Below are 25,070 nucleotides of genomic sequence, written 5' to 3' on the forward strand. Positions count from 1 at the left end.
CATATTTACGGATGGAGAGAGGTGTGCTTGGAAAACAAGTGCTGTTTCAGGAAAAAACAACCCCCACAGACCTCACACTCCTCTCTCGTGCTGGTATTCAGTCATTTTGAGGACCATTCCCTCACTGTTTTTCAGGGTTTTCCTCCACATTGTGTTTCTCCTGGAGAAAAACATCAAAGAGTAAAGGTTTCTACAACAAAAATGGCAGTGTTCCTGCCACAACAAAATTTGCCAAATAGGGAATAAATGGCTCATACTCCAGGGTATGAGATGAAGATCAAATGAACGTAGGAGCCAGATGTATACGTATCTGGACATGCGGATGTTTAACAAAATCAATGTATATGCATGTCATAAATATATTAAAACCAAAAATGTTAATAGTTTTTCAGTTTTGCGTAACAGACGTCTGTGCGCATTAGACTTCAAACCGAGGGAAGGAATAGGCCTTGGCAACTGCTTCTCTTCATCTAGGGTCTGGATTTCCTCAGAGCTGTTTGGAAGAAAGTGCCCTCAGGCATCTATCTTTGAAACCCTTTTGGCTTCCACTGCTTTGCTTTACTCAAGACTCCCAAAACCAAAAGACTAGAAGGATGCCCCAGGGCATCATGTCCCCTCCCTGCAGTTTTGGGCAATGTCTTCCTGTCTCTGGGCTTCTGAGCTAGAAAACTTTGCAGGATCCAGCCTTTGCTAACTGCTCAAGGTCTGTTCAGGATTAAACAGCTGGGTCAAACATGGACATACTTTATAGAAGTCATCTGCTATATGTTGTATCTATATATGCTATATGTGTCTTGGCCAGCAGTAAAGCATGATAACTGCTAGTATCCTACACCTGTCACACGTGAGGTTGTATAATAAATTCCAGCTTCTCAGGTTATTAGTCTACAATGAGTATACACCAGGACTGTACTCAGAGGGAAATCCAAGTTGGCATGGTTTATGTATGGATTGCTAATCTGCATGGGGGTGGAGAGGGTTTAGTTTGTGCTAAAGCCAGTCACTGCATGTGGAAGAGACTTGTTTGCATGCAGTCTGATGCTGAGCTCATATAACCAGCATGGTAGCCTGCACCCCATACTCCCCAGGGCTGCTGTCTGCAAAATGAATGCGACTGATGTGTGCTGTGGTGCTGGAGCTTGTGCACTGAGTGCTACTTACTTTTGGCTGTTCCCCAGCTGTCAGCTCATGTTACTTACTATACGTAGAGCTGGGCATAGTGATCCAGATGTGCTTCCTGGAAGCATCTCTTCCCTCCTGTAGACAAGGACATGCAGGATCAGGGTAAATATCACAAGAAGGAAGCTTCTTCATTAGCTTCACTAAAAAGATGGCTAAGTAGGATCATTAAGCAGAGGCCACTTAGCTTCCTCGGAAGCAAGGCTGTGATTCTTACACGTGAAAGCAAGGAGCTAAGACTGTGGTAGGACAGACACCACCTTTCTGTATGCCGAGAAATTGGATGTGGGGAGTGGTGTGTGAAGCTATCAGAGAACCACTGCTCATGATAAGAGGTACTAACTTAATTGCTTTTGGATTTGGGTTTGTGTTTGTTTTTGCTGCTCCCCCTTGTAAAATTCTACCACACGGTTTTCCTCTCCTGCATTGCCTACTTTCTTCCCCAAAACTTCCCAAAATACCAGCTTGTCAAACCATGGCAAGTCTGCTTGAAACTTACGGTCAAGCCTTGTCTGTCAACACACTGCTGTGATCTCTAAGTCAGCAATATCCTGTTTCTAAACACTCCACACTAACAATCCATGTCTGTTTGTGACAGACGTTATAGGAAAGTGTGATGTTCACCTCCTCTGGGATGTAAGCAATAACATGGAAAATGCTGTGCCACCTTCTGTGTCTCTTGGAAGAGGCTCTGAAAGTAGCATCCAAAAATTGGTGAGTAGGGGGAGAACATTGCTGTGGAAACCAGACACAGAAAAATAATTGCTTCTCCTTCCTTGCCTTATGCGGGATTTCTACCTTTTCAGGCCAGATGCTTGAGGACACTCTGCTTGTCAACATCTCAATGCCTGGAAAAACTGTGAGGAAGGAAGAGAAGAACAAAATAGAAAGCATTTGGTGAAATCCTGTGACTTCCCAGCCATGAGATAGAGATAGAGAGAAAGAGTTTCTCGGGCCTAAAACAAAAGAGAGCAGGGACGCAGTCTTGCAGAGCTGGCAGAGTTGCCTCTGCATGCACAGAAAGCAATAAATGCCAGGAGACGGTGGAAAAGAATAGGGAGGTGGAGAGGCGCCTTGGGCAAGCAGCAGGCTTTCGCTGCTTCTCACTCCCACCATCCCTTGGCAAACACAGCTCTTCCACAGCGCCTGGAGAAACCCTGAGCTGGCAACCATGGCCTTTTCTCAGAGGACATTGAAAACGGCCTCTGCTGAGGGCTCACCAGTGGTCTCTCATGCTCAGTTTGGGACTGGCAGCATGTCTCAAGATTGTCCAGCGTTGATGGCAGTAGAAAATCTCTTGTGCCCAATTAGCTGCTTGTGGGAGCTGATCAATTCAAGTAGCTTTACTGCTTCCATTGTGTTACTCCTGTTTGTGCAAGCTACAAACAAAACATTCAGATTGGTCCCTGAGCTCCTCTGTCAGCACTTGCACTTCTTGAAGAACAGAGATGGTTCTGTTTAGCTGTGGTAGTTTTTATTAACATTTCATAGCAGAAGTGCCGTAAAAGCATGGTTCCTAAACCACATTTACAATTAATTTACACAGTTAAACAAAGCATGAATAAAATAGGCCCTGTGCTGTGAGGCACAGCTTTTCTATTAAAGTCTTTTGAGCAGTTTTCCAGAGAAGTATACAGACTATTTCATGAGACGTAACAAGAGCCTTGTGTGCACTGGGATTCCTAAACCCAACTGGAAATGGAACACACCCTCTAAAACAAATCCTCTTGGCAACAGGCCTTCAAGAGACACTATCTTGCATATTCAGCCCATCAAGAGTAGCTTGCTCCCTGGGACTTGTTGCAGCAATCAACTGTGCTCTCTGCCATGCATAGCCCATCCATGTGCCAGCATATGGGTCACAGAGCTGAACAGCACCTATCTCTTAGCATCCCCAAGCACTGCCCCACTGCACAGTACCACCACATCTGATTGTTGGTAGTGGTGCTGTGCTGTCCTCTGTCTTCTCTGGGACTTGCCTTCAGGTCTCTGGAACAGCGTTGTGGAGCAAGTGAAGTGAGCCCATGGAGCAAACTCTCATAGGGTGCAGCCCCAGGAGCTCCCCTGTGTTTTACAGAGGTGACTGAGCCCGGATCTTTGCTATGAGGGAAGAAGATTTGCTCAGTCAGCAATCCAATGGGCTGAAGTATCAGTGCCCTAAAGTCCCCAGCTGCTCTGGTTAGTGTGGCTGTTTGCATGATACTGGAGCTGGGGTGCTTGTGTCCAATGACAGACAGTGACAATGCACAGAGGTATGTGGCACTGCCAGTATTATAGCCTTGCTATTTCACAAGTGGTGAGGACTAGAGGAGCATCAAGGTGCTAGTTAAAAAATGAGGCTATCAAGTTTTCATAGGTGTGCATGGCATTAGTTCCTTTCCGTTAATCCCTTGCTTACAAAGTTAATTTCACTACTTGAGTTGTTTCTGGTCTCTTGAACCATGTCAAAACACAAATAAGAATGTGCTTTCAACAGCAGAAGAGGATCTTAGTCCATTCTGTTACTGAAAAGGAGCTTTAGACACTCACATTTCCAGTGCCTATTTATTTCTGCTTTCACGTAGCAAGTTTTTTTTGGTCTATCACAGAGCATCAGTCAGAAGGAACTGGGCTTTTCTCTTCTCATAACTCCCACTTGTAGTTCCAGCCTCAGGCATGGGGGCACATGGTGTGTAGCTACATAAAGAATTTTTGGGGTTGGACTGTCCCACTCATGTGATAAAAGACTTGACCCTGCATTCAGCTCTACATGTTGTGCCTTTAATATGCCTGAAGCTCCTGTGTGTTTATATTGACCTCTTCCTGAAGTGAGAGGTGTCAATATGAAAGGAGAGGAAAAAGGGGGTGGATGTCAGTCTACCCTCCTCAGAGGATTTGGCAGGGGACTGACTACTTGTTTCATAGAGAACCTGTGCTGCTTCTGTCAAGTATGTTTTGAATTAATAATGATAGATGTCCTGTAGCCGACCATCTATATTCTATGAAAAGAATCTGATAAAGCAAGTCAGTCCTTAAAGGTGAGTTTTATATTCACTTTGCCAGGCTTGTTTCTGTCTGGCCTCCATTCATGATGGTGTTTGCTCTCTTCTCTTAACCTGACATTGCTGCTATGTGGTTTATAATGAGCTATAGTATCTAGGGCTTTTCTGAGGAGCTGCTACCTTGCTGTTTCTGCCATGTTTTGTATTAACACTGACCTGATGAACTGTAGAGGTCTATGGCGCCCTTACTAAATGGCATTTATTGTTTTCAGATGTGGTTTTTTTTTTTCCTGTGTGTTAGATAATTTTGAATTCTAATGCTGTTTCCAAACATGTCTGACATTTTTGCTGAATTTCTTATGGATATGACAAACATGCTGTCTCAATATCTAAAGTACTTATGAAAATACTGTATAACACTGGATCTAGAGCAAACCCCTAAGACCTGCTCTCACGATAGCCCTTCTGCTCTGACAGTGAACAGCTAGCGATTCTGCCCTGACAGTGACTTTCCAACCATCTACACCCATTCTGCAGTAGTTTCATCTAGACTACTATTTCTCTACCTTGCTAATGATAATATCTTACCAGCCTCTATCAAAAACCTTGCCAAAGTCATGATGTATTTATCTCCTGCTCCTCCATGCCCTTAGGACTGATTACTCCATCACAGGAGAAAATTAGGTTGGTCTGACATGATGTGCTCTTTGACAAATCTCAGTTGGCTCCTATTTATTACCTTGTTATCTTCTTGGTGCTCACAGATTGATATTTGATTGCTTGTTGATTAGCTGTCTTTCTGGAAGCTGAAGCTAGGCTCTCTGAGCTATCATCCCCTGAATCCTCCCTTTTCCCTGTTTGAGCAGAGCACAAATTGATACTGGCTGAGATAAAAGTGAGAATTGTTCATAACTGACAATTAATTTCCAGTGCTCTTTTTCTGCTTTTTAAGTTTGATGTAGAAGTAACATGTGAACTGTAGTATCTAGAGAAATTACCCCTAAAAGTTCAAGTTTAGATGTGTCATGGCCCTGAGGACACTAATGGACCTTCCTCTGCCTGCCCACTCCTTGGGGCTCCCCCGACCCTGCCCAGGACCCCAGGGGCTCTCAGCTCCCCACAGCCCCATGCTGCCCAGCCATGGGCCCTGCCCTGATGCCCCCCAGCTGCCCTACTCCTGTCTGGTATGTAGGATGATCCCTGGCTGCCAAGTCCTGCCCTGAGCCCTGCTGTGGGGAGGTACAAAAGTACTTATTTTCCTCCTTGTACTGAAAATGAGACTTTCAAAGGGGAGTCTAGGCAGCAGGCTGCGAAATCAGCTGTATGGGGTAAACCCATATGCAGCAGCTTGGTTGTGCAGCAGTTGAATAAGTTTCTTTGTGTTGAATGTAGTGGTGCATCTTTTTTTAACTGTGAAAGGTAATTTCCCTCATTCTTGTATGGTAAGAAAGGGACACCTGAGATTCAGGCTGACCTTGGCTGTATTAGGCATAATTTTATGGACCACTTCCCCCCCCCCCCCCCGCCACTGTATTATCTTCTATCCAAATGGAATAGTCCTAACCTTTAGTTTGTCTGCACCCTCCAATAGCTTCCTTTCAAAGACCAGCTTGGCAAAACTTGCACTCTGGTCATGGCTGCTGAGCTGTCACTAATTTTTGTACAACAGTGTTTGCAGTGCTTCAGTTCTCCCTGTCCCATTTTCAGTACACTCAATTTGCTGTGTTTGCCATCTCAGCAGTCTGAGTTCAGGGCTTCATTGAGTTGTCCATGGGGACACTCAGATCTGTAACCCAAGAGGTCACGGTTCGTTTGAAATCCATCAATATGCATGAGTAATTCAATTTGTATCTTCTAATGCTCATTATCTTGCACTTCTCTACACTGAATGCATTTGCCATAATCTTACCCAACTGCTGGTTCTCCTATGCCTGTCTGCACTGCAGGGTAGCCCTTCTTGGAAAAAGGTGCAGAGATGTTTCTTCTTCTAAGCTTTCTTCTGCTTAAGGAATTGGCCATGGTGGTGGATCTCTTGAGTTGTTTCCTAACCCACTAAGGTGGCTCATCCAAAACCCTGTGTGATACTGGGGACCAGTGCCTAGTCGTCTTGCCCTCTAAAATTCCTAAAAGGAGCCTTATAGTAGAAGGAGAAATGTGATTGAGCCTAGTATTAGAGGGCTATTTTACAGAGAATGATCTCAAGATCTGGGGATTATCCAGTGCTTTGGATGAGATGTGAATGTACCAGGATCAGTCTTTTCCAGCAGTTTTAGGAAGCTCCATCCAGCACTTTTTTGTACAAAGCTGGGAGCACTTCATGGCTTCTTCATGATTTGGTTTATCAAATGCCTACCATAGACAATGTGTTATACTTTTACTGTAGAAACAATCCTGATTGCTTTAGAAGCCAGTATTTTGCAGTTTCTAGTTTATTTCCAACCAGAATCTTGTATCTAAGGGTTCAGCATGGGCTACAGCTGTGTCTGTCCTCACTCCTGGTGGCCCTAGTGAATGGTCTTCAGGGGCTGGCATTGCACTGACTCTGTGGCCTAGGGAAGCTAGCAGAAAATTAGGAGAAAAGAGGAATGGCTCAAGTGTTTTAGCTCTTGTGTGGGACTGGGGACAGTCACACGCAGCTTCCAGCTTTATCACGGACTTCTGCGGGAGTGGACAAAGCTGAGCAAGGCACAGCAGGGAACCTGTGAAATCAGCTGCCTCTGTGTTCGTATGTGAGAGTGATTGCTGAAAGACTGAAACTGGTTTTCCTCAAAATACCGTGTTTCAGCCACATTGGCTGGAGGTTGCTTTCAAACCTGTGTTGCCTGGAAGGGTTTCCAAGCAGCTGCAGTCTTGCACATTCTGTGCAACCGGTGCTAAAGCGAATTTGGCTCTACCTATGTTATCAGGAGCAGCAGGTTTCATCCCAAGCTCGGTCAGTAAGGATCGTGAGGCCTGTGATTTGCCTTGGAGAGGGCAATTATAGCACTACATCTATGAAGGTTTCCTGCTTTCCTTTCCAACTTTTTGCCTGTAATGCCTTCCCTTTTACCTTAGTCACTTCCAGATGTGTGGCAAACAACCTGCTTTAGTGTCTGTGTGTCTGAACTTCTTACCTGTGTCTAAACATGATTTGGGTGTTCTCCCTAATGCTCTGATGGTTGTCTCTGCTCTAGATGACGAGGGCTCCCCAGAGAGAGAAGAACAGCCGGAGAGGTTTTGATGAGAAGGCTTACCTGTCCTCAAAGTTGCTGAAGGCTGGAGAAGACCCCTACCGCCAGCATGCTTTTAATCAGCTAGAGAGTGACAAACTCAGCAGCGATCGGCCCATTCGGGACACCAGGCACTACAGGTACCGTGCAACCCTTGCTCTTAGCAGTGGATGCTGCTTGGTGTAGGGAGGCCACTGCCCCCATCCTGTGTTGCTCTGCAACGTTGACGAAGGATGGTTGGGGGTTTTCTTCACCAGCATAGGTCTGTTTCTTTCCTGTATTTCATGGTTAATCTGGAAAGGTCTCAAATGTGCAGAAACCCTCGACTAACTCAGTGCCAGCTTGTTGCTTTTCTAGCATCTCCTCCCAGGTCCAAGCATCATCTTGATGTTTCAGCACAGCCCCTCCATTGCAGGTCAAATTGCTCATCTGACAGTTGTTTGCAAAACTCCCTTCAAGCTCATGGCTTCCCTCAGTGACCACCTGTCCTGACTGTGAAATATGCCATTATTGCAGCCTTGCTTTACTCTGATGTTCTTCATGTGCTGTGCGCTGGCTGTCTGAAGCTAGTTTGGTGCCTTCTTTCCAGCCTGAGCATTACGGTTTGGATGAAGGCTGTTGGGTGAGGATAAAACTAATGGCCAAATAAGAGTGAATATTTCATAGCTTGCAAAGTGCTCATTGTTCTGTCCCATTTCACTGAGCATGAATTTATTCTGCTGACTAAACTCCTCCTTAAATTGCTAATAGTGCTCAGGTAACTATTTTGTAGTTTCTGGAGTACAGAAAGATAATGTTGTACCTTGAAAACTGTAAGCTTGATAGTGATAGGGCAGTGTAAAACAGCCTACTTGACAACAGATAAAAACCAGACGCAAGCTAACAATATCTGTAATGCTTGTCTATTTGGGCTGGAACCTCAACCCTACCAAGGGTTGCAAAGCAAAACTTCACAGCCACTGGAAATAGGAAAACAGGCATCTAAACCGACTGAAACTGTGAAAGGGATGGTAGGAGACCTAGAGCTTTGTGAGCGCTGCCCTCACTGACAGCACTCAAGGTGCTTTGTGAATGTAAGCAGTCAGGACCTGGGTTGTGAGATCAAAGTCTTGTGCCCCTGTTCCCCAGCATAGTCCCAAGGACTGGCTTTCTAGTGACTCAGAGGCAGAGGTGTCGTGTCCTGCATTACTGACAAGTCTCCCTGCCATGCAGAACTGCTGTTTTCTGTTAATCTGCTGTTGTGTTGTGGACTAAAATCAGCTGGCTTCAAAGGTGAATTACTGTTTAATTTGATCCATGGTAGCATGCAGAGCATGTTTTTTGTGAAAAGCCTTATCTATGCACTTTAGTCTGAAAAAAACCCATACAGGTGATTCCCTGGAAATGTATGGCCATTTCAACGCCAGCTTTGCAAGGATTCCCTTCAGCTATGGGGAGTCCAAAGTAGTGTGTAATCAGAGCAGTCAAACTTATTTCTGTGTTCTTCCCTTTGGCAGAGGTGGCAGTTTGGGAATGAAGGAGCTGTGTTTGAGTACCTTGTCTTGTAAGACTATTGGAATAGTGGCTGGGGTGGCAGTTTAGGATTAGGACTTACTTCAGCTGATACAGAATCATAGAACTAGGATAGAAAAGACCTCTATGATCATCAAGTCCATCCTTTACCCCAGGACTGCTAAGTCCACCACTAAACCAGGGCCTCATCTACATGTTTTTTGAACACTTCCATGGATGGTGATTCTACCACTTGCCTATGAGGGCAGCCTGTTCCGGGGAAGTGGTGGAATCACTGTCCCTGGAAGTGTTAGATTATGGCTTGAGGAAAGGCCATCTCTGTGTCACAGGTAGACCTGGCTCCCCATTTAGGGAGTGGGAGGGTCAATAGGTCCCTAATATGTCACTTTTTCTTCAGGCACCCAAGCAAAGGTTGGCATACTTAACTACAAATCCTACAAGCTCCTCTGACCTAGCACATAGCTAGGTTTTGATCCAAAGCAAAGAAAGTGTCAACTTTCAAGCACAAACTTTGTCTTTGTCCTCTGTGATGCTGTAATAATGCTGAGGTTTTGAGAAGACTTCCCCAAATAACATATACACCAGCCTTTTCTGCTTTTCCACTTCCTGATGCCTCACACATTTTATATGCATTACCTTATGGAGTTGTTTTAAAACAATAATAAGTGTGGTATGTCTCCTGTCTGGTCTCAGGTTTTCCACTTTATTCTTTATCAAAGTTTCTTTATATGTGTTAAAATTGCTGAAAGACACTGCAGTCCACTTAATAAAATCTTGCAATGAAAATGTCATAAACCAGTAGGATTTAATGTGATTATAAGAACAGTAACGGGTTAGTAAGAGCCATAAAAGAATAGTAAGCAAACGTGAAAGTACAGGTAGTGGTTGTACGAACTGAATTGTATTTCCCACAAGGATGGATTTGGTCTATGAGTGGCCTTAAGCTGTTAAACACACTAGGTCCCAATTTCAGTTGCTCTTCATTGGGCAGACAATTAGTGCACACTGACTGCTGTTTGACACTGGCTTGAAGCTAAGAAGACAGGCACTCTGGAGGAGCAGATCAGCCCAAATCTGCCATTCTTACTATCTGCACAGTTGGGTCCAGGGTTCACATCTGCGAGCTTTTCTTCCCCAGGAGTGTTTGTTCTCCACAGGGTATGTGCAGCCCTGGTGCAACCAGTCCTTCGTTCTGAGTATGCGAATGAGTGTATGCACCTAACATTACACTGTCAGATAAGAAGATGAGAGGAACTGCTTTCCATTGCCAGCTGAGATATTAGTGTTGAACTTCAGCAACTGCTTGATGCAAATCACAGCACTAGATAGTGTTTTCCTTTCTGTTAAGCCCGATGTCCAAAGAATTTGAAGTGCTTTATACAGTGATGCCTTGGTGTACCAGCTCCATGCATCCTTAGCATGTACATGCCCTATGCATGAATAAACAAGATTTTACATGAATCGCAGGCGAATCCAGGGACTAGAGTCCAAGATGTTGAAACTTTGCTCCCCATAAAACCCCACATGCCCCCTAAGCATGCGGCATTTGAGTTTAGCTATCACAGCCTCCAAACTTTGCTTTTCATCAGGCACAGTTCTTTTTAAGTTCTGCCAGCCTTGGTGCAGGAGCTGCTAAGGCCTCCCTTGCTGCAGTTCAACTGTGCTGTTTCTGATTTTAGCATATTACACTCTTCTCCTTAGAAACTCTAGGTACATGCTGCATTGGCTGCAGTTGGCTGATGTTTGTCTTACAGTTCTGCTCCTCTGTGCTGCAGGTGCACTTCTGTACGCTATGACACAGACTTGCCAGCTACCAGTCTCATCATCACCTTCCACAATGAGGCGCGCTCTACCCTGCTCCGCACAGTGAAGAGGTGAGTTCAGCAAGGGTGCTGGGCACAAATGATGGTGCCTGGAAGGGCACTGGTGGAGGGCTAGGCTTTTTACAGCAGTTAGCCAAGCAGGGTGGCTGCAGTTCCCCAAGGGCATGTGGTCTGCCTTAAAGCTGGCCCACTAGGACAGGTCAGGGGCTTGGATTGGCACTGTGAGTGTATCTTCAAAGACAGGATATCTGCAGTTAGCCACTGTGTACCCTCTATGGGGAGAATCAGTGGTAGCGAAAAAGGGGCTGCTGGGCCTGCATGCACAGGTGGGAATAGAGCTTGGTTTGGAAGAGTGGGGGGGAGCCAGAGGGGACACAGTGTGTTGTTAGTTGTAGCTAAGGAATGGGGCTTGGGAGGGACTGTGTTCCATAAACAGAAATAAGCAGCCTTCTTCCTGCTAGGGCACATGTTACAGGAGCTGGCTCAGTGAGGGCAGGGGCACAGCTCACAAGTCTTTCAGGCAGAAGGTGATGAACTTCAAGTCTCATGGAGATGGAGCCCTTGTTGTCTGAGCAATTGCGCTAAGTAGTTGCTGCACCTCATGGTCCAACAGATGCTCCCTGGGCTTTGCACACGAGCTTTGCCAAACCTGCAAGACACTTGCTATCTTGTACCTGTGTCTCCTCATATCTGAGTACCAGCTGTGGGTGAATCTAACCAAGTAAATAGGTGGCATAGGGCCTGTCAGCATCCCCAAGTAGACAGAAGCATGCAGTTATATGCGCCACAAAGCAATGTCCCAGATGCTCCTTCACCCTCCCCCACTTCCATCATCCCTGCAGAACCCGTGAAAGTTCTTTTCATTTTAGTTTTTACACACAAAAATGCCATCTTCCCTCTCTGACTTTTCTAATCGTTTCTCAAAGGGTCTCTAAAGCCTGCAAGTGGGCCCAGAACAGCCTGTGGAGGCTGAAGGAAGAGTGAATTGTCCGGGTAGAAGGTTGAGCTGATGGTATCACTAACAAATGCATTATTCATCATCACTACTTCTTCCCCTGACAGATCCTGTGGGCTTATAGAAATGTGCTTCATGAATAAATAACAGGCTTTTTCAAGTTGGCCTTATGGCTAGAAGGCTGGGTTTCCGTCTGCCAGGTTTGGTGCTGCTGTGCTTCCAGAGACCTCTATATATTGCATTAACACATTTTGCCTTTTTACCTCTATCATTTCCTTCTCATTTGAACCGTAAAATGAGTTCTACAGAGCCAATGTTCAGAAAATGAGCAGATTTGTTTGGAACCACAGTGCTGCTAGGGCAACGGGAGGAGATTTCTGCCAATGACAGCAAAGGTCAGACAGTAAACGGTTAGGTGTTCAGAAACCATGGTAGTAGGATCCTTAAGAAAATTTCAAGGCACCCAATCAAATAGTCAGAGGCCATGATAGTTAAGATGCTATTCAGAGCAGCAGTAATGCATAGAGAGGGAGACTGATACCCAAATCCTGCGGAGGTGAGGTGTACTAATGAGCAGATGAGTGTTGCTGATGCATTAAGATATTGCTTGCTCAAAGCAAGGTCAACTAGAGCAGGTTGCCTTTGCCTATGCCTGATCAGTTTTTAGTATCTGCAAGAATGGAGACTCTGCAATCTCTCTGAGCATTCTCTTCTCAAGGATAAACAACCCCATTTCTTTCAACCTCACCTCATACATCTGGTGCTCCACACCCTTGTCTTAGTGGTCACGCACTGGACCTGCTTCAGCATGTCCCACTTTTTCTTGTCCTGGGAATCCCTGAATGGACGCAGCTCTCAAGATGTGGTATTACCCGTCCCTCAGATGTGGTCTCCTGCAACCCAGAGCCCACAAAAAAGACCTTGAAAAATGGATGACCCATCTTTTCAGATTGGTCCCTGCAGTCCTGCTGCCACTGGAGGAGTGCAGTTGGGAGGATCTGGCTGCACTCTGCTGTGAATGGTGGGGTGGATGGCATTTCCTCCCAGACCTCTGGTTACAGCTGGAGTCTTCATTACCAGATTGTTTATAGCCAGTGAATATGATTGATTTACTCCTTGCTTACATCAAATGTCAGAAGTATCTATGACTTATCCAGGCCTGACGGGATCCCAAAGGCTGAATTCTTCTTGGGCTCTAGGGTATTTCCAGTGTCACACAACCAAGCCTTGGCTAGCAGCCTTGTCTTTGAGGCACGGGAGGTTTGACAACCATGCACAGAGGTGAAGGCTCAGGTCACGGCTGCAGTGATAGAAGAGGCATAAAGCTAAGTCTCCCTTGTATGTTGATACTGATGTTACAGAGGGAGCTGAAGATTTCATAGTGCTCTTCAAGACCTCTTCTGTAACCTGAGAGTTCTGTCTTTCAGCAAAAACACATTTGAATGCCAGGCTGAGTTACTGCTATGTGTGTAATTATTGCTCAACTCACACACACAGACAATGCACCAAATACTGTGCAATTAGTTTGCAGCACTTTGGGATAAGTCAGCTATCAAAGGGACTGTTCTGTTCTATTTGGTTTTATGACCTGGCTGTGTGTCTGCAGAGAACCACAGTGATATTAAGCAACAGGAGGCATAAAATTGCACTGCCTTCTTACCTGCTGACTAGTCAGGCTTGCAGCTAGTCATTATTTCTATATCCATAAGAAGTTTCTTAAGCCAGGTAGAGCATGATTATTTAGATAATTAGAATTAAACATTTGAGATGCATCTGGTGAAAGTTAAATATGATTCCACTGTTGTTAGGGCCTCTTCCCAAGTTTGGTTATCATAATTATGCCAAGAGAACGCTGTAAGAAGTGGGGGTGGAAGAGGCCAACTGATGGATATAAGCAGGAGTAAGAGCAAAATATTCTATGGCTGAAAACCTGTAAGAGGCCCAGTCTTTAGAGCAGAATATATACTACCAGTTGAAGTTTTCATATCTGAGATCTTTGTCAGCGTGGCTATGAAGTGCCTAAATTTGGGCATCTGTGAAACATTGAGAAGTTCTTGGAAGAAATATATGAAAAGGGTACTGGGATTGAACTGATGTAAAATTAAAACTCAGAGAGCCTATATGTGCTCCCCTGAGTCAGATACTGTCTTACTGTGTTATTCTGACAGCTTTACAAGGTAACTCAACTAAGTGGTAATGCTGGTCTTGGGAAGTGACTCCAGGGTGAGACTCCTGCATCACTGTTCATTTCAGTGTGATCTAAACACAACAGCTGTAGGGGCCAGATCCTGATCTGCAGGCCCTTCTTGCTAACCCCCACCTGCATGTATGCACACAAAGGCTCACATGAGCACCTCTGGCAGCTCAGCAGTTGCCAAGCTCTCCCTTCTGCCCCTGAGATCTGTGCTGCTGGGTGGAAGCAATAGAAGTGATGCGCTGCTGTTGCTACTTGAGGGTGGGAGAGATGTTTGAGGGAGAGGGAAGAAATAGAGTAGTGACCCTGTGGAGAAATAAATAACTTCTTCTTCCAGCACCCTGTCGCTTGCCTCTCCTGGTCTCCAGAGGCAGCATGCGCTGCATGCCTACCTGCTGCTGTGGGCTCCAGCCATCTTCCTCCTCTGCCCTAGGCATCAGGACCTGCTGCCCAGCCTGAAAGCTGCCAGAAGGACCAGGACAGCGCACCAATAGGCCATGCTGACCCAGATCTTGCGGCCCCATGCAGGGGGTCGTTCAGGCTATTAATTTGTTTTCAGTGTAGTGGGAGACAACTGGTTAAATATATCCAGCAAGAGAATAAGAAGGGGAGTAGGGAAAATACAAAAGGGAATGGGCTATCCACCAGAACCTGTGAATATGCCAGTTCAGATGGCTCATTGCTGGCATCTTTGGTCCTGCAGGAGATGTGTGTCAGTCAAGAACTGCTTGCCTGCATGATAACTTTTCCTCAGCAGGACATATCTGTCACTCTTAAACCAGTTACTTGCTTGGCATCCTGCTCTCCTTCAGAAGTAACTGTCACTCAAAAGGCATTTTGTGTGATTGATGTTTGTCTGATTAGTTATTAAGCAATACAATCACTTCTGCTGTGGTGACTATTGTTGCAGAAGGGAATATCAACTGCTTTGTTGCATGGTCCCTTTCTTTCTCTCTATTTTTGATTTCAGTAAGTATTGCAGGGACTGTTTGGTTTTGGTGCAAATGTGAAGGTGAATAATTAGGCTTTAGGTCAATGGACTTGAACAGCTGTCAGTGTTTATGCAGACAGCCTGTACAAATTCTAATTAAAAGGATGCTGTCACAGTGCTAGAGCATTTGGTATAGCAAATCATTACAATCACAACTTAAATAATGGCAAAAGAGGAGATTATTTTAGAGCAAGGGAAAAAAAGGTGCTTCTCTGCTAACATCGGAATAAAGGAGATTATCTGTGAGCTGATGAGGAATTGGACGTATTAGCAAAGGAGAAAAACTCATTTGCAATGCTGACATGGTGTCATGCAACAGCATAAGGACACTGATACTGCAAAAAAGGCAAAAGAGGTAGGGAATCCGTGAGATGAGGGGAGAACAATCTGTGTTTCTGCTGTAAAAGGCAATTGTCATTTGGACTTTTGAATTCTAATAGCATTCTGTGCCTAAGAGTAATAGATTGTCATGCCAGTCTCTGCATCTCACTGAAGTGAAATACTAGGATTAGTATGTTTCTTGTTAAAAAGACAAGCAAGACAAAGTGGAAAGAAGATTAAGTACCTTTCCCAGGGATCCACAGCAAATTATTGCAGAGCTGAGAGAAGAGCTGGGCATTGAACAATCACCTGTGAACTCCTTGAGGAGTGTTTTCTCTCTACTGGGGACTTGGTGGAGGAAGAGAGTCAAGGAAGAGAGAATGAAGTGTTTGCCTTCTTTTCTTCCCTGGTTATGTTGGGTTGGAAGACCTGAAACTTGTGGAGAGAATGTGAGCATTGCCAATAGTCAAGCTAGTGGGAGAAGGTGTAGAACATTGTTTTACAGCATTATGCTGCAGGATGCAGCCTGTCTGGATTGGTTATGTTTTGCATTGAGTTTGCATAGACGAGAATTTCAGTGCAGGCCAACCTTGTCTGTAAAATATGCAGATGATGGCTACGCTGGGAAAAGCCGCAGTTATATCTGCAAAGAGGGACAGCGCCCACCTTCCACCCCACCATGCTGGAATAACCAGAAAGGTATGAGCCAAGAGAAGCAAATGAGGTTCAGCTTTGAAAAATGCAAGTTCAGTCATCTGTGGACATACAAGCCCAAAATACAAATACTCTCAGAGATGTATGAAGCAGCAGAAATCTGAAATAGAGTGGGATGTGATACTGAGCAGGATTTTACTGTATGAGACAGCAGAAAACTCACCCAAACTAAAGAAACTTTGGCTCTGTATGCAAAGCCATCAATGAAGCATCTTAGCAAGATGGTAATTTATTTCTCTACAGCTCCATTCCTGGGAGTATGGGGTTACTCTTTCTGTCTGCTTCCTGTGGAAAACAAAAAATGCAAAAAGCCAACAATTTTTCTCCGGAATTGCTCAAAATCAGAAGAGCAGGTGCCACTGAAATGAGATGGGTTGCTAGGACTAGGAGGACAATGTTTACCTCTGTTTTCATATTAAAGTTTGAATAGCTGTTGCCTTGGGGTGCCAATGTGTTACTGAGCAGTCCTGTTGAAGGCAATGAGGACTTGCCTGTGCATAGAGGCATTGGAGAAGGCTTGAATGGGAATATGCTGTGTAACTGTGGTAAAGCCAGGGGATGGACTTGAAGAAGGTAATGGAAAAGTAGTTCAAGTGTTTAAAGAAATGAGAGGTACAAAAAGGTCAGAATCAAACCGCTCTGACCCCAGGGTACTGCAGGTGTTAACCTCTGAGGATGTGAAGAGCTCTGCACAGAGCCTGGCAGGTGGGAGGTGTGTTGGTCCTACATTGTCATTATGGCAGCTCACAAAGATGTCTTTTTTCTCCCTGGGTCCTGCAGTGTCCTGAACCGCACCCCTCCCAGCCTCATCCAGGAGATCATCTTGGTAGATGACTTCAGCTCAGATCGTAAGTATGGACCTGTTTCCCTAGCACTTCTTTCTTACCTTCTGTTTTTCCTGGTTTTGGTTGCTCTGTTCAGTCCGCCTCCTACACAGAGATTCCCTCTTGTCTGTATGCAAGAGAAGAAGAACAGGAAGTTTTTCCGTGTTTAGTTTACATCCATGCATGGCAGAAGCCAGAGCTTCTTCACCTTTTTTTCTTTCCATTGGGTCTGTCCTTTCTGTCATCTTGGCAGTTTTGGCCAGGTTGCCAGAGATCTTTGTGTAGTTTCAGTATGCATCATTCTGTGAGCTGTTTAGTGCAGATATGTATATAGCAATGGTGCACATGAGCAGAGTGGGTAATTACAAACCAAGAGGGAGCAAGAAAATGCAATGGAGCCTACAGAAAATCGCTGCCTGTTGTTCTGCAGGCAAACTGGGGTGAGACTGCCAGCCTCTGAGATACCAGGTGTCCCTGTGGGAGGCCATGGAAGGGTTAATGCTTTTGACAGCACCATGCCTTCTCCTGCAGCTTGGCACAGGGATGGAGTGTCATCTGCATGAGTCCCACCAGACCTGCAGACTGGAGGCTATGGTCTCTTTCCATTTGTACAGTTGCTCTTGCTCCTGGCTGTTGTGTCGTAGTGGTGAGGTGGTGGGGACAGAAGACTTCTTGCTTCTATCATATGTGCTAGATTCAAGGACAATCTAGTTGTGTGCCGCTTATAATAATTGATAATTACTCCTTCAGAACACTTTACAGATAGCTGAGAATGCCCACCTTGACCTGCTGAGGTAAGGAAGCATTGCTCTTACTAAATGCTTATGTAGCTTTGGCAAATTAAAAAATAAATAAAATCTAAAGTGGATGCTGACATTAGGTATTTAAGTTTCTGAGGGCCTGGAAGTGTGATTTGGATAATGGCTGGGCTGTGCCCAGCTCAGCTGTTGGAGTTGGTTGCTCCTGAGCACTTCCAACAAATAACCACAAGTGTTCCACATTTAGCACCTAAAACCTCAGTTCTCAATGCTCAAAGGTTCCAGATCAACACTGATGGATTCTTGGTACCAGAAACTCCGATTTAGGCTCATAGGAAAATAGAAAGATTTTCAAACAGCTCCATCCCATGACAACTCTAATTTTTTCACTGGCAGCTGGACTTTTGTGAATGCAGCTACTCCTCTGAGGTACCTGCATGGAGGCACTTTAGAACATATTTGAGGTCTGACACTTTGCTTTAATATCCATCGCAGTCTCTCCAAAGATACAGAGAGTCTGTCAGCTCTGCAAGTAGTTACAGTTAGGGTGATGTGCTCCATTAGACTCATTCACCAGTTAGAGGTGAATGACTTAATACGGACTCTCATACCTGAAGTTGTGACTTGGCCAAGATGAGTGTTGCCTTCCCTTGTAGCAGATGCCCAGCAAAATCTTCATGCTCTGTAATTAAGAGCACCTTCCACTTCACTTGGATGATGCAGCAGCTGCCAAGGTGCCCACAAAGAACAGTAATTCAGATTGCACATATACTGGAGAATAGAAATGCTTGTGCAGGAACATGCCAAGAGGTGCAATTTGGGTAATAGCCTTTGCATTCTTCCCAGAGCACTCAGTCTGCAGGAGAATGACAGCGGGAAAGGGGGGGTAGTGAGGTATGAAAGGAACACGGAATAAATATGGAAGCTGGGGTGAACTTGGTGGAGTAAGGAAAAAGAGCAAGTTAGAAATTGTTATTCCTATGACCTCTGCTAGGGCAAGAATAGAGAGAGGATATTAGAGAACTAAAGACTCAGAGCTCATTGGTAAGCTGGGCCAGAGCCAGGACCTGTTCCTTCCCATCATCTTTCCTGGGCAATGTAAATGTGGGATGCCGCAAGCTGCCAGCACAGCCCTCGGTTAGGCATCCATGTATTAAAGTAACGGTGTCTCCAAGGAAGTGGGTCACATCCCTGTGGTCTTTATCAAATAAATTCAAGCACAAACTGCCCCCAGAATAAATGGTGAGAAATGCCCCGATGAGCTGTTGAAGGCAGAGAGCGGATGAGATAACTTGATATGACAGGGCGATCTTTTACTTAGCACTTTGGCGATTTGCAGCCCAGGCTCCCTGCAGTCCCCCTGCTTTGTCAGTGCTTGGTGCCACGTTGCCAGCACATGTCCCATTGCTCTTGTGAAATGCTGAGTGCGGGAGGGCAAAGGCCTGGCTGCTCAGAGAATTGGGAAACAAAGGCTCAGCTGTCCGAGGAGGGCAGCAAGCAAGTAGTGCTCTTCTGTGTGCTCTTTAGACAACAGGATTAAGGCCATCAGGCTGATTAATGTGATGTCAAGTGAAAGCAGAATTTCCCCTCCTGTGGAGAAGCAGGAGAACAGTTAATTTGAGCTCTCTGTTGAAGCCAAATAATTCATGCATGTGTGCCAAATGTGGGTTTTTTTGCCTTTCATAAGCTGAGGACTGCCAGCTCCTTACCAAGATCCCAAAGGTCAAGTGTCTGCGGAACACCCGGCGAGAAGGTGAGTGTGGAAAGCTTTGTAAGTACAAAGATTGTGCAGGTTTTCCCACATGGCCTTGTTTGCTTGCCCACTGCTTACGTATTGTTTCTTACGGTTACAGCTTATTTTTTCGGTATAAGGATTTGTTATCCTAGTTTGGAGGCTCTGTGGAGGGAGAACCCGGCTTATCAACTCTCAGGCTTCAGGGCTGTCATTGCATACTTCAAGTAATAAGAAGTGGTGTCCAGAGGCCATGGCTAGAACAACAACTACATTTTCAGATCTTTATAAATTTAGATGCAGATACAAATCCTGTCCTTTCAAACTCAGAGTTTAACAAGCCACCTAGGAGATGTGGGAAAAGGAAAAACAATATATATATATCATATATATCATATATCATATATATATGATATATATATATCATATATATCATATATATATCATGAAGAGTTACCGTTATGGGAAGTTATTTCTTCTGTATCTCCTATGTGCATATATAACTCTGACTTTCTGAGCTGCTCTTTAGTTTGACTGACGTGTGCTGACTTAAGTCTAAAATTGTTGGTGCACAGCAGGCCTGAAGCAAGGATCTGGAAGGGGAGATAGGAATCATTGTTTAGTTCACAAAGAACATCTCAGGTGCCCTGTAAGAAAGTAAGGAGACATCTGAGAGCCAAGTTAACACCTCTGACCACAGGGCAGAATAAAGGACAAACACGAATAAAGCAGATAAGCAGTAAGAAAGGAAACAGAGTAGAGCTTGGTCCTATGGAAGTGGTGAGAGAAACAGTAGGGTGCTCTAATGGGAAAGACACTGAGAAGGCAGCAACAAGGTACCAGTGGGGACGACTGGAAGGGGGTTATCATCACAGCAGGAACCAGATGGAAGCTCAGTGGCATGGACAGAAGTGACAGGTGAAGTCATTGTTGGTGTGCTGCTCTTCCCCTGTGATGGCCGCACACAATATATTCTCAGAAGGACACTCAGCTGTTTCCCTTCCTAACCTTCCTGCTCCTCTGTGTCCTTTCCTTACTGTAGGGCTGATTCGTTCTCGTGTGCGAGGAGCTGAAGTGGCTACTGCTGACATCCTCACCTTCTTGGACAGCCACTGTGAAGTCAACAGTGAGTGGCTGCAGCCGATGCTTCAAAGAGTAAAAGAGGTGATCACCATGTCCCTCCCTGGGATGGATGGAGCTGGCCTGCCTTGTGCTGGTGGATCCTGTGCCCTCACATGCCACCAGCAGTACTGGTGAAGAGAAAGCTTGCCCAGATACTCCTCAGGCAGGCTGTTGCAGAGTAAGGTACAGCCTCAGCTAGATGGGCAAGAGATCCCGGGTGGGCTTCTATATTCTTTTGCCAGTGTGGCAGGGCAGGAGGTGCTGAGTGATGGGATGCAATGGTGAATGCTTGAACCACTGCAGTGCACTAGCAGGCGACATGAGGTACTGTGCTTTCCAGTCCTGTTAACCTGTACATGGGATAGCCACTTTGGCAGCACACACTGTGCAACTTTTCCATGGTTGCCATCTTCCGTCTTGCTGCTGGACCTTCCCCTCTGCCTTGTCACTGCCAAAATCTTTCTTCCTTAATGCTTCCACTGCGCTGCCAACACACCCCACCTGCATGTAGGCAGCTTCCTAGCACAGAGGAGCTGCCTGTGAGTGCAGGGATGTCCCTTTGCTGGTTCACTTGGCAAAGGATTGATGGGAGGCTGGAAGATGGAAAAGGAGACAGGAATATTGGCAGCTGTCACCCTGACTGCACTGAGGGCTGGAGGGTAGGCATACAGTTCTGCTGTAAGAGCAGACTGGGGAGAGATGATGGGAGAAGTCACAGCCGTGCTTGCAAGTAGCTGAGATTTATCCCCTCCTCTGAAAAGAAGATGCCATGGATTAATGTGCTCCAGGAGAAGGGGTGGAGGCTTTAATGCCTCGTGTTCATGTCTGGTTGGTGTAATATGAAGGAGTGGAAGAAGGTGAAACTTCAGCATTGAAGACTTAAAAGCTTCTGCTTTTTAATCCTGCTCAATAAATCCTCCATGTCAGAAGCCCATAAATGTTTATTTTACTACCGCTCTTTAAGTCAAGCTGCAGAAACAGCAGCGTAGGGGTCCCTAAGCAGAAAGGACCTCTCTAGTTTCTTCAAGGAAGGATCTGAGATGCAAAAGCTTGGCTGCTAACTCCAGTATTATTCAGTGAGTAGATTTCAAGTCAGGCTATTTTTGACTCACTTCCTATATTTCTGCTGTGCACCTTAATTCAGCTTTCAGTCTTACGCTACCCAGTCCTTGTGTCAGCTGGTTGGATCAGTGGCTGGAGCACCAGGTGGGTGCTGGGGGGCTCTGGCTGGGCAGACATACTCCAGCTGTACAGCCATCCCAACATAGAGGGGAATAAGCTGTGACCTAGGATGTGCCATCCTGGCCAAATGTGCTACAGCAGGAGGAACCAAACCAAAGCACAAAGTGAGGGTTTAATAGGAAAGGCACAGAGCTGGCAGCTGCCCGGTAACAAGATACTGTTTCTGGCATTGCCAGCTCTCTGTTTTGTCACATATATGAGTTATCACAAGACTGTCTTTAATGCCCTGTCTCATGATGTTGAAAAATGGTTATAATCTCAACTCCTACTTACTAAAAGGATTGCAAAGGAAAACTGTAAATTTCTATACCCTTAATGGCAATAAATTATTCCCAATATCTTAATATTATAATGACTTTCTCCATGTGCACTATGATTCTTATGTAGGGGGTCTTGATTCATAGTACTTGTTCAGAAGATGCTTTATTAGGGGGTTAATAATTTTGAGGCTGATTATAATTTTATTAGCATTATAATAATTTATTAACATTTATTTATCATCACTATATTATTTTTCATTACTGATGATAATTCAAGGATGGCTGACCAGAAGGTATGCTGTCAGTACATACCATAGAATCATAGAATAGTTAGGGTTGGAAAGGACCTCAGGATCATCTGGTTCCAACCCCCCTGCCATGGGCAGGGACACCTCACACTAAACCATCCCACACAAGGCTTCATCCAACCTGGCCTTGAACACCGCCAGGGATGGAGCACTCACAACCTCCCTGGGCAACCCATTCCAGTGCCTCACCACCCTAACAGGAAAGAATTTCCTCCTTATATCCAATCTAAACTTCCCCTGTTTAAGTTTTAACCCATTGCCCCTTGTCCTGTCACTACAGCCCCTAATGAAGAGTCCCTCCCCAGCACCCCTATAGGCCCCCTTCAGATACTGGAAGGCTGCTATGAGGTCTCCACGCAGCCTTCTCTTCTCCAGGCTGAACAGCCCCAACTTCCTTAGCCTGTCTTCATACAGGAGGTGCTCCAGTCCCCTGATCATCCTCGTGGCCCTCCTCTGGACTTGTTCCAGCAGTTCCATGTCCTTTTCATGTTGAGGACACCAGAACTGCACACAAAACTCCACACAATATTGTAGTCATGGATCCCTTGCTCAGCTACCAGAACTGTACTGGAGAAGCCAGACAAAGATTTACATGTGCAGCTTTGTGTTTTCTGATCTCTTGCAGCTTTGCCAGACATTCAAGGAAAACCAGACTCAGTTTTTTTTTCTTTCTTTCTCTCCCTCAGGATTATACCCGGGTGGTGAGTCCGATCATTGATGTTATCAGCCTGGATAATTTTGCCTACCTGGCAGCATCAGCAGACCTAAGGGGAGGTGGGTATAATGAGTGGCTTCTGTAAGTTAGGCCTGAGGGATGGTGCCTGAAAACTAATTGATGCTCTCTTAAGTTTTCCAACAAAACAGAGTGATGGTCTTTCCTTGTGGATACTCTGTCCTCTTTTACCTGCAACTGCAACAGCCTTGCAGTTGTTCTTGTGGTCACCCACACTGACTGGTACTTTTCTTCCTCTTCTACAGCTGAGGATAGCTGCTATGCTGCTTGCCTGCTAAAGGCTACTTGTTCTGTGGCTACCCTTTGCACCAATGTAGTGTTAGTGACTGTGCTGTGCTCAACTATCCGCCACAGGCCAACTATAAATAAACTGTAATCTTGAAAGATGTGATGCATACAGTGATCTGCAGGCCTTTCTTTGCAGAATACATAATGTCCCACATTGAAGGAGGCTTTGATTAGAGCCTCATGACTTTGGCAAACAGAGAGGTGTTAAGACAGATTGGCCAAAATGCGATTGCATCTCACACTGACAACACCTTCCTGAAGCTGTGGAGTGGAATTGAGCAGAGATTCATAATGCTAAGGGATGCCAAGACAGAAGCTGGTGAATTCTATGTTAGGGTAGACTCTTGCAATTTTGGGTAGGCTGTGAGGGAGGTCAGGAAAGCAAAGTAGGGGTGGCCTGTGATGTCAAGGTGGGGACTATCACTGAAGCTAGTAGAAAAACAATAACCAAAATCTATTTGATGTGTTTTTTGCTTCTCAGGGTTTGACTGGAGCCTTCACTTTAAGTGGGAGCAGATTCCTATAGAGCAGAAGATGTCCAGGACAGACCCAACTCAGTCTATAAGGTAGCTGATGCTGGACAGTGTGCAGTCCTCCAAATGTCTTTACTAAGTCTTCACCTGCATGGCAAGGAATGCACAGGAATTGCCTTCCTGAGGACAAAATGCCACAGTGTTCTCTTGATGTCAACAAACTCTTCATGTTATTTTCTGAATGTATTGAGGTCTATATCCCAATTCTGAGAGTATTACTCTCTGAATATTGTAAGAATAGCAATTATATACTATCCTAGGCTTGTAAGTGTGCCAGCTCTTCAAGACACCACTTCTATATGTTGGTTTTTGTGGTCTCATTCACTCAACAGTCTGAATGCCTCAGAAATCCCTTTGGGGGCTTTTAACTACCTCCATCTTCCAGGTGAAGAATTAAGGAATGAAGCAGCTAAACAGTCACCCAGCAAGTGTAAAGCAGACCTGGCAACTGAATCTTGCCTAGTAATTTGGGTACAGAATTTTTCCCTTCCTCCCCTAAAATATGCATGTCCGTGAACAAAAGAGATTCTGTTAGCTGAACAGTTATTGCCAGCTTGGCTGCGGTGTACCTGGCTCTCAGGAATGTAGAATGTGACAAATCCTGATATAAAAAGTCACAATGTTTGTCTGTATAGGCAGACAGATTCCTGTTTGTAGCATAAAAGTATCATTCCGCTGTGTAATTTGAAAGCCTCCGTTTTGTACTCCAGAAGCCACCAGCTTGCTAACAGCAGAGCAGTAAGGTGCAGCAATGACTCTCACACTGTGTCTAGTAGGTGAACACAGTCATGAGACAGTGCTGCTGCCATTTCTTCACACTGTGCCTATTTGTATAAATTCAAAGGATGCAGCATCACTCATGCAGTGCTTGCAGGAGCATGCAACAAACGCAGGAAAGTGAGGGGGGTCTCAGAAGCCTGCTGCAGGTTCAGGTCCCAGCTCTACTATTTTTCTTTTTGAAATGAGACACAATTTGTCAGGCCTGGACAAATTGTCCCCTCTCTCAAATGAAGATGGTGGTGCCACATGTATGTGTGATTATTTTGTATGGGCTCTTGGTTTTTTTTCCAGAACCCCTGTCATAGCAGGAGGAATCTTTGTGATTGACAAGTCCTGGTTTAACCACCTGGGAAAATATGATACTCAAATGGACATCTGGGGAGGAGAAAATTTTGGTAAGTTTAGGATGCTTCAGGGGAATGACACACTAATGCAGAACCACTTCCCAGACTTCATCGTCTGCCAGAACCTTCCTTTTGAGCAATCTGATCTGTATGTCAGTGTAAGGCTAGGGACATGGTCAGGTAATCCCTATGTTGGTCAGAATTGTATCACTGTCAGCTTCAACCAAAGTAAACGGGACGTAGCTTTTTGTGATTAGGGCTATCACT

At 45.2% G+C, this 25,070-nt stretch overlaps 1 protein-coding gene across 8 annotated transcripts in view; it reads left to right on the forward strand.

Annotated features, from left to right (window-relative positions):
* The window catches only part of GALNT16 (polypeptide N-acetylgalactosaminyltransferase 16), an 82,953-nt gene that overhangs the window by 36,792 nt on the left and 21,091 nt on the right, over window positions 1-25,070 (forward strand). For all 8 annotated transcript variants that reach the window (XM_065686758.1, XM_065686756.1, XM_065686755.1 and 5 more), the window contains exons 2-9: window positions 7,334-7,509; window positions 10,657-10,755; window positions 16,660-16,727; window positions 19,149-19,214; window positions 20,236-20,357; window positions 22,812-22,899; window positions 23,628-23,712; window positions 24,751-24,854. In XM_065686758.1, the coding sequence (XP_065542830.1) occupies window positions 7,334-7,509; window positions 10,657-10,755; window positions 16,660-16,727; window positions 19,149-19,214; window positions 20,236-20,357; window positions 22,812-22,899; window positions 23,628-23,712; window positions 24,751-24,854 (808 nt within the window). The remainder of the gene's footprint in view (window positions 1-7,333; window positions 7,510-10,656; window positions 10,756-16,659; window positions 16,728-19,148; window positions 19,215-20,235; window positions 20,358-22,811; window positions 22,900-23,627; window positions 23,713-24,750; window positions 24,855-25,070) is intronic.

Source organism: Lathamus discolor, chromosome 6 (assembly GCF_037157495.1).
Source record: "Lathamus discolor isolate bLatDis1 chromosome 6, bLatDis1.hap1, whole genome shotgun sequence".
NCBI lineage: Eukaryota > Metazoa > Chordata > Aves > Psittaciformes > Psittacidae > Lathamus > Lathamus discolor.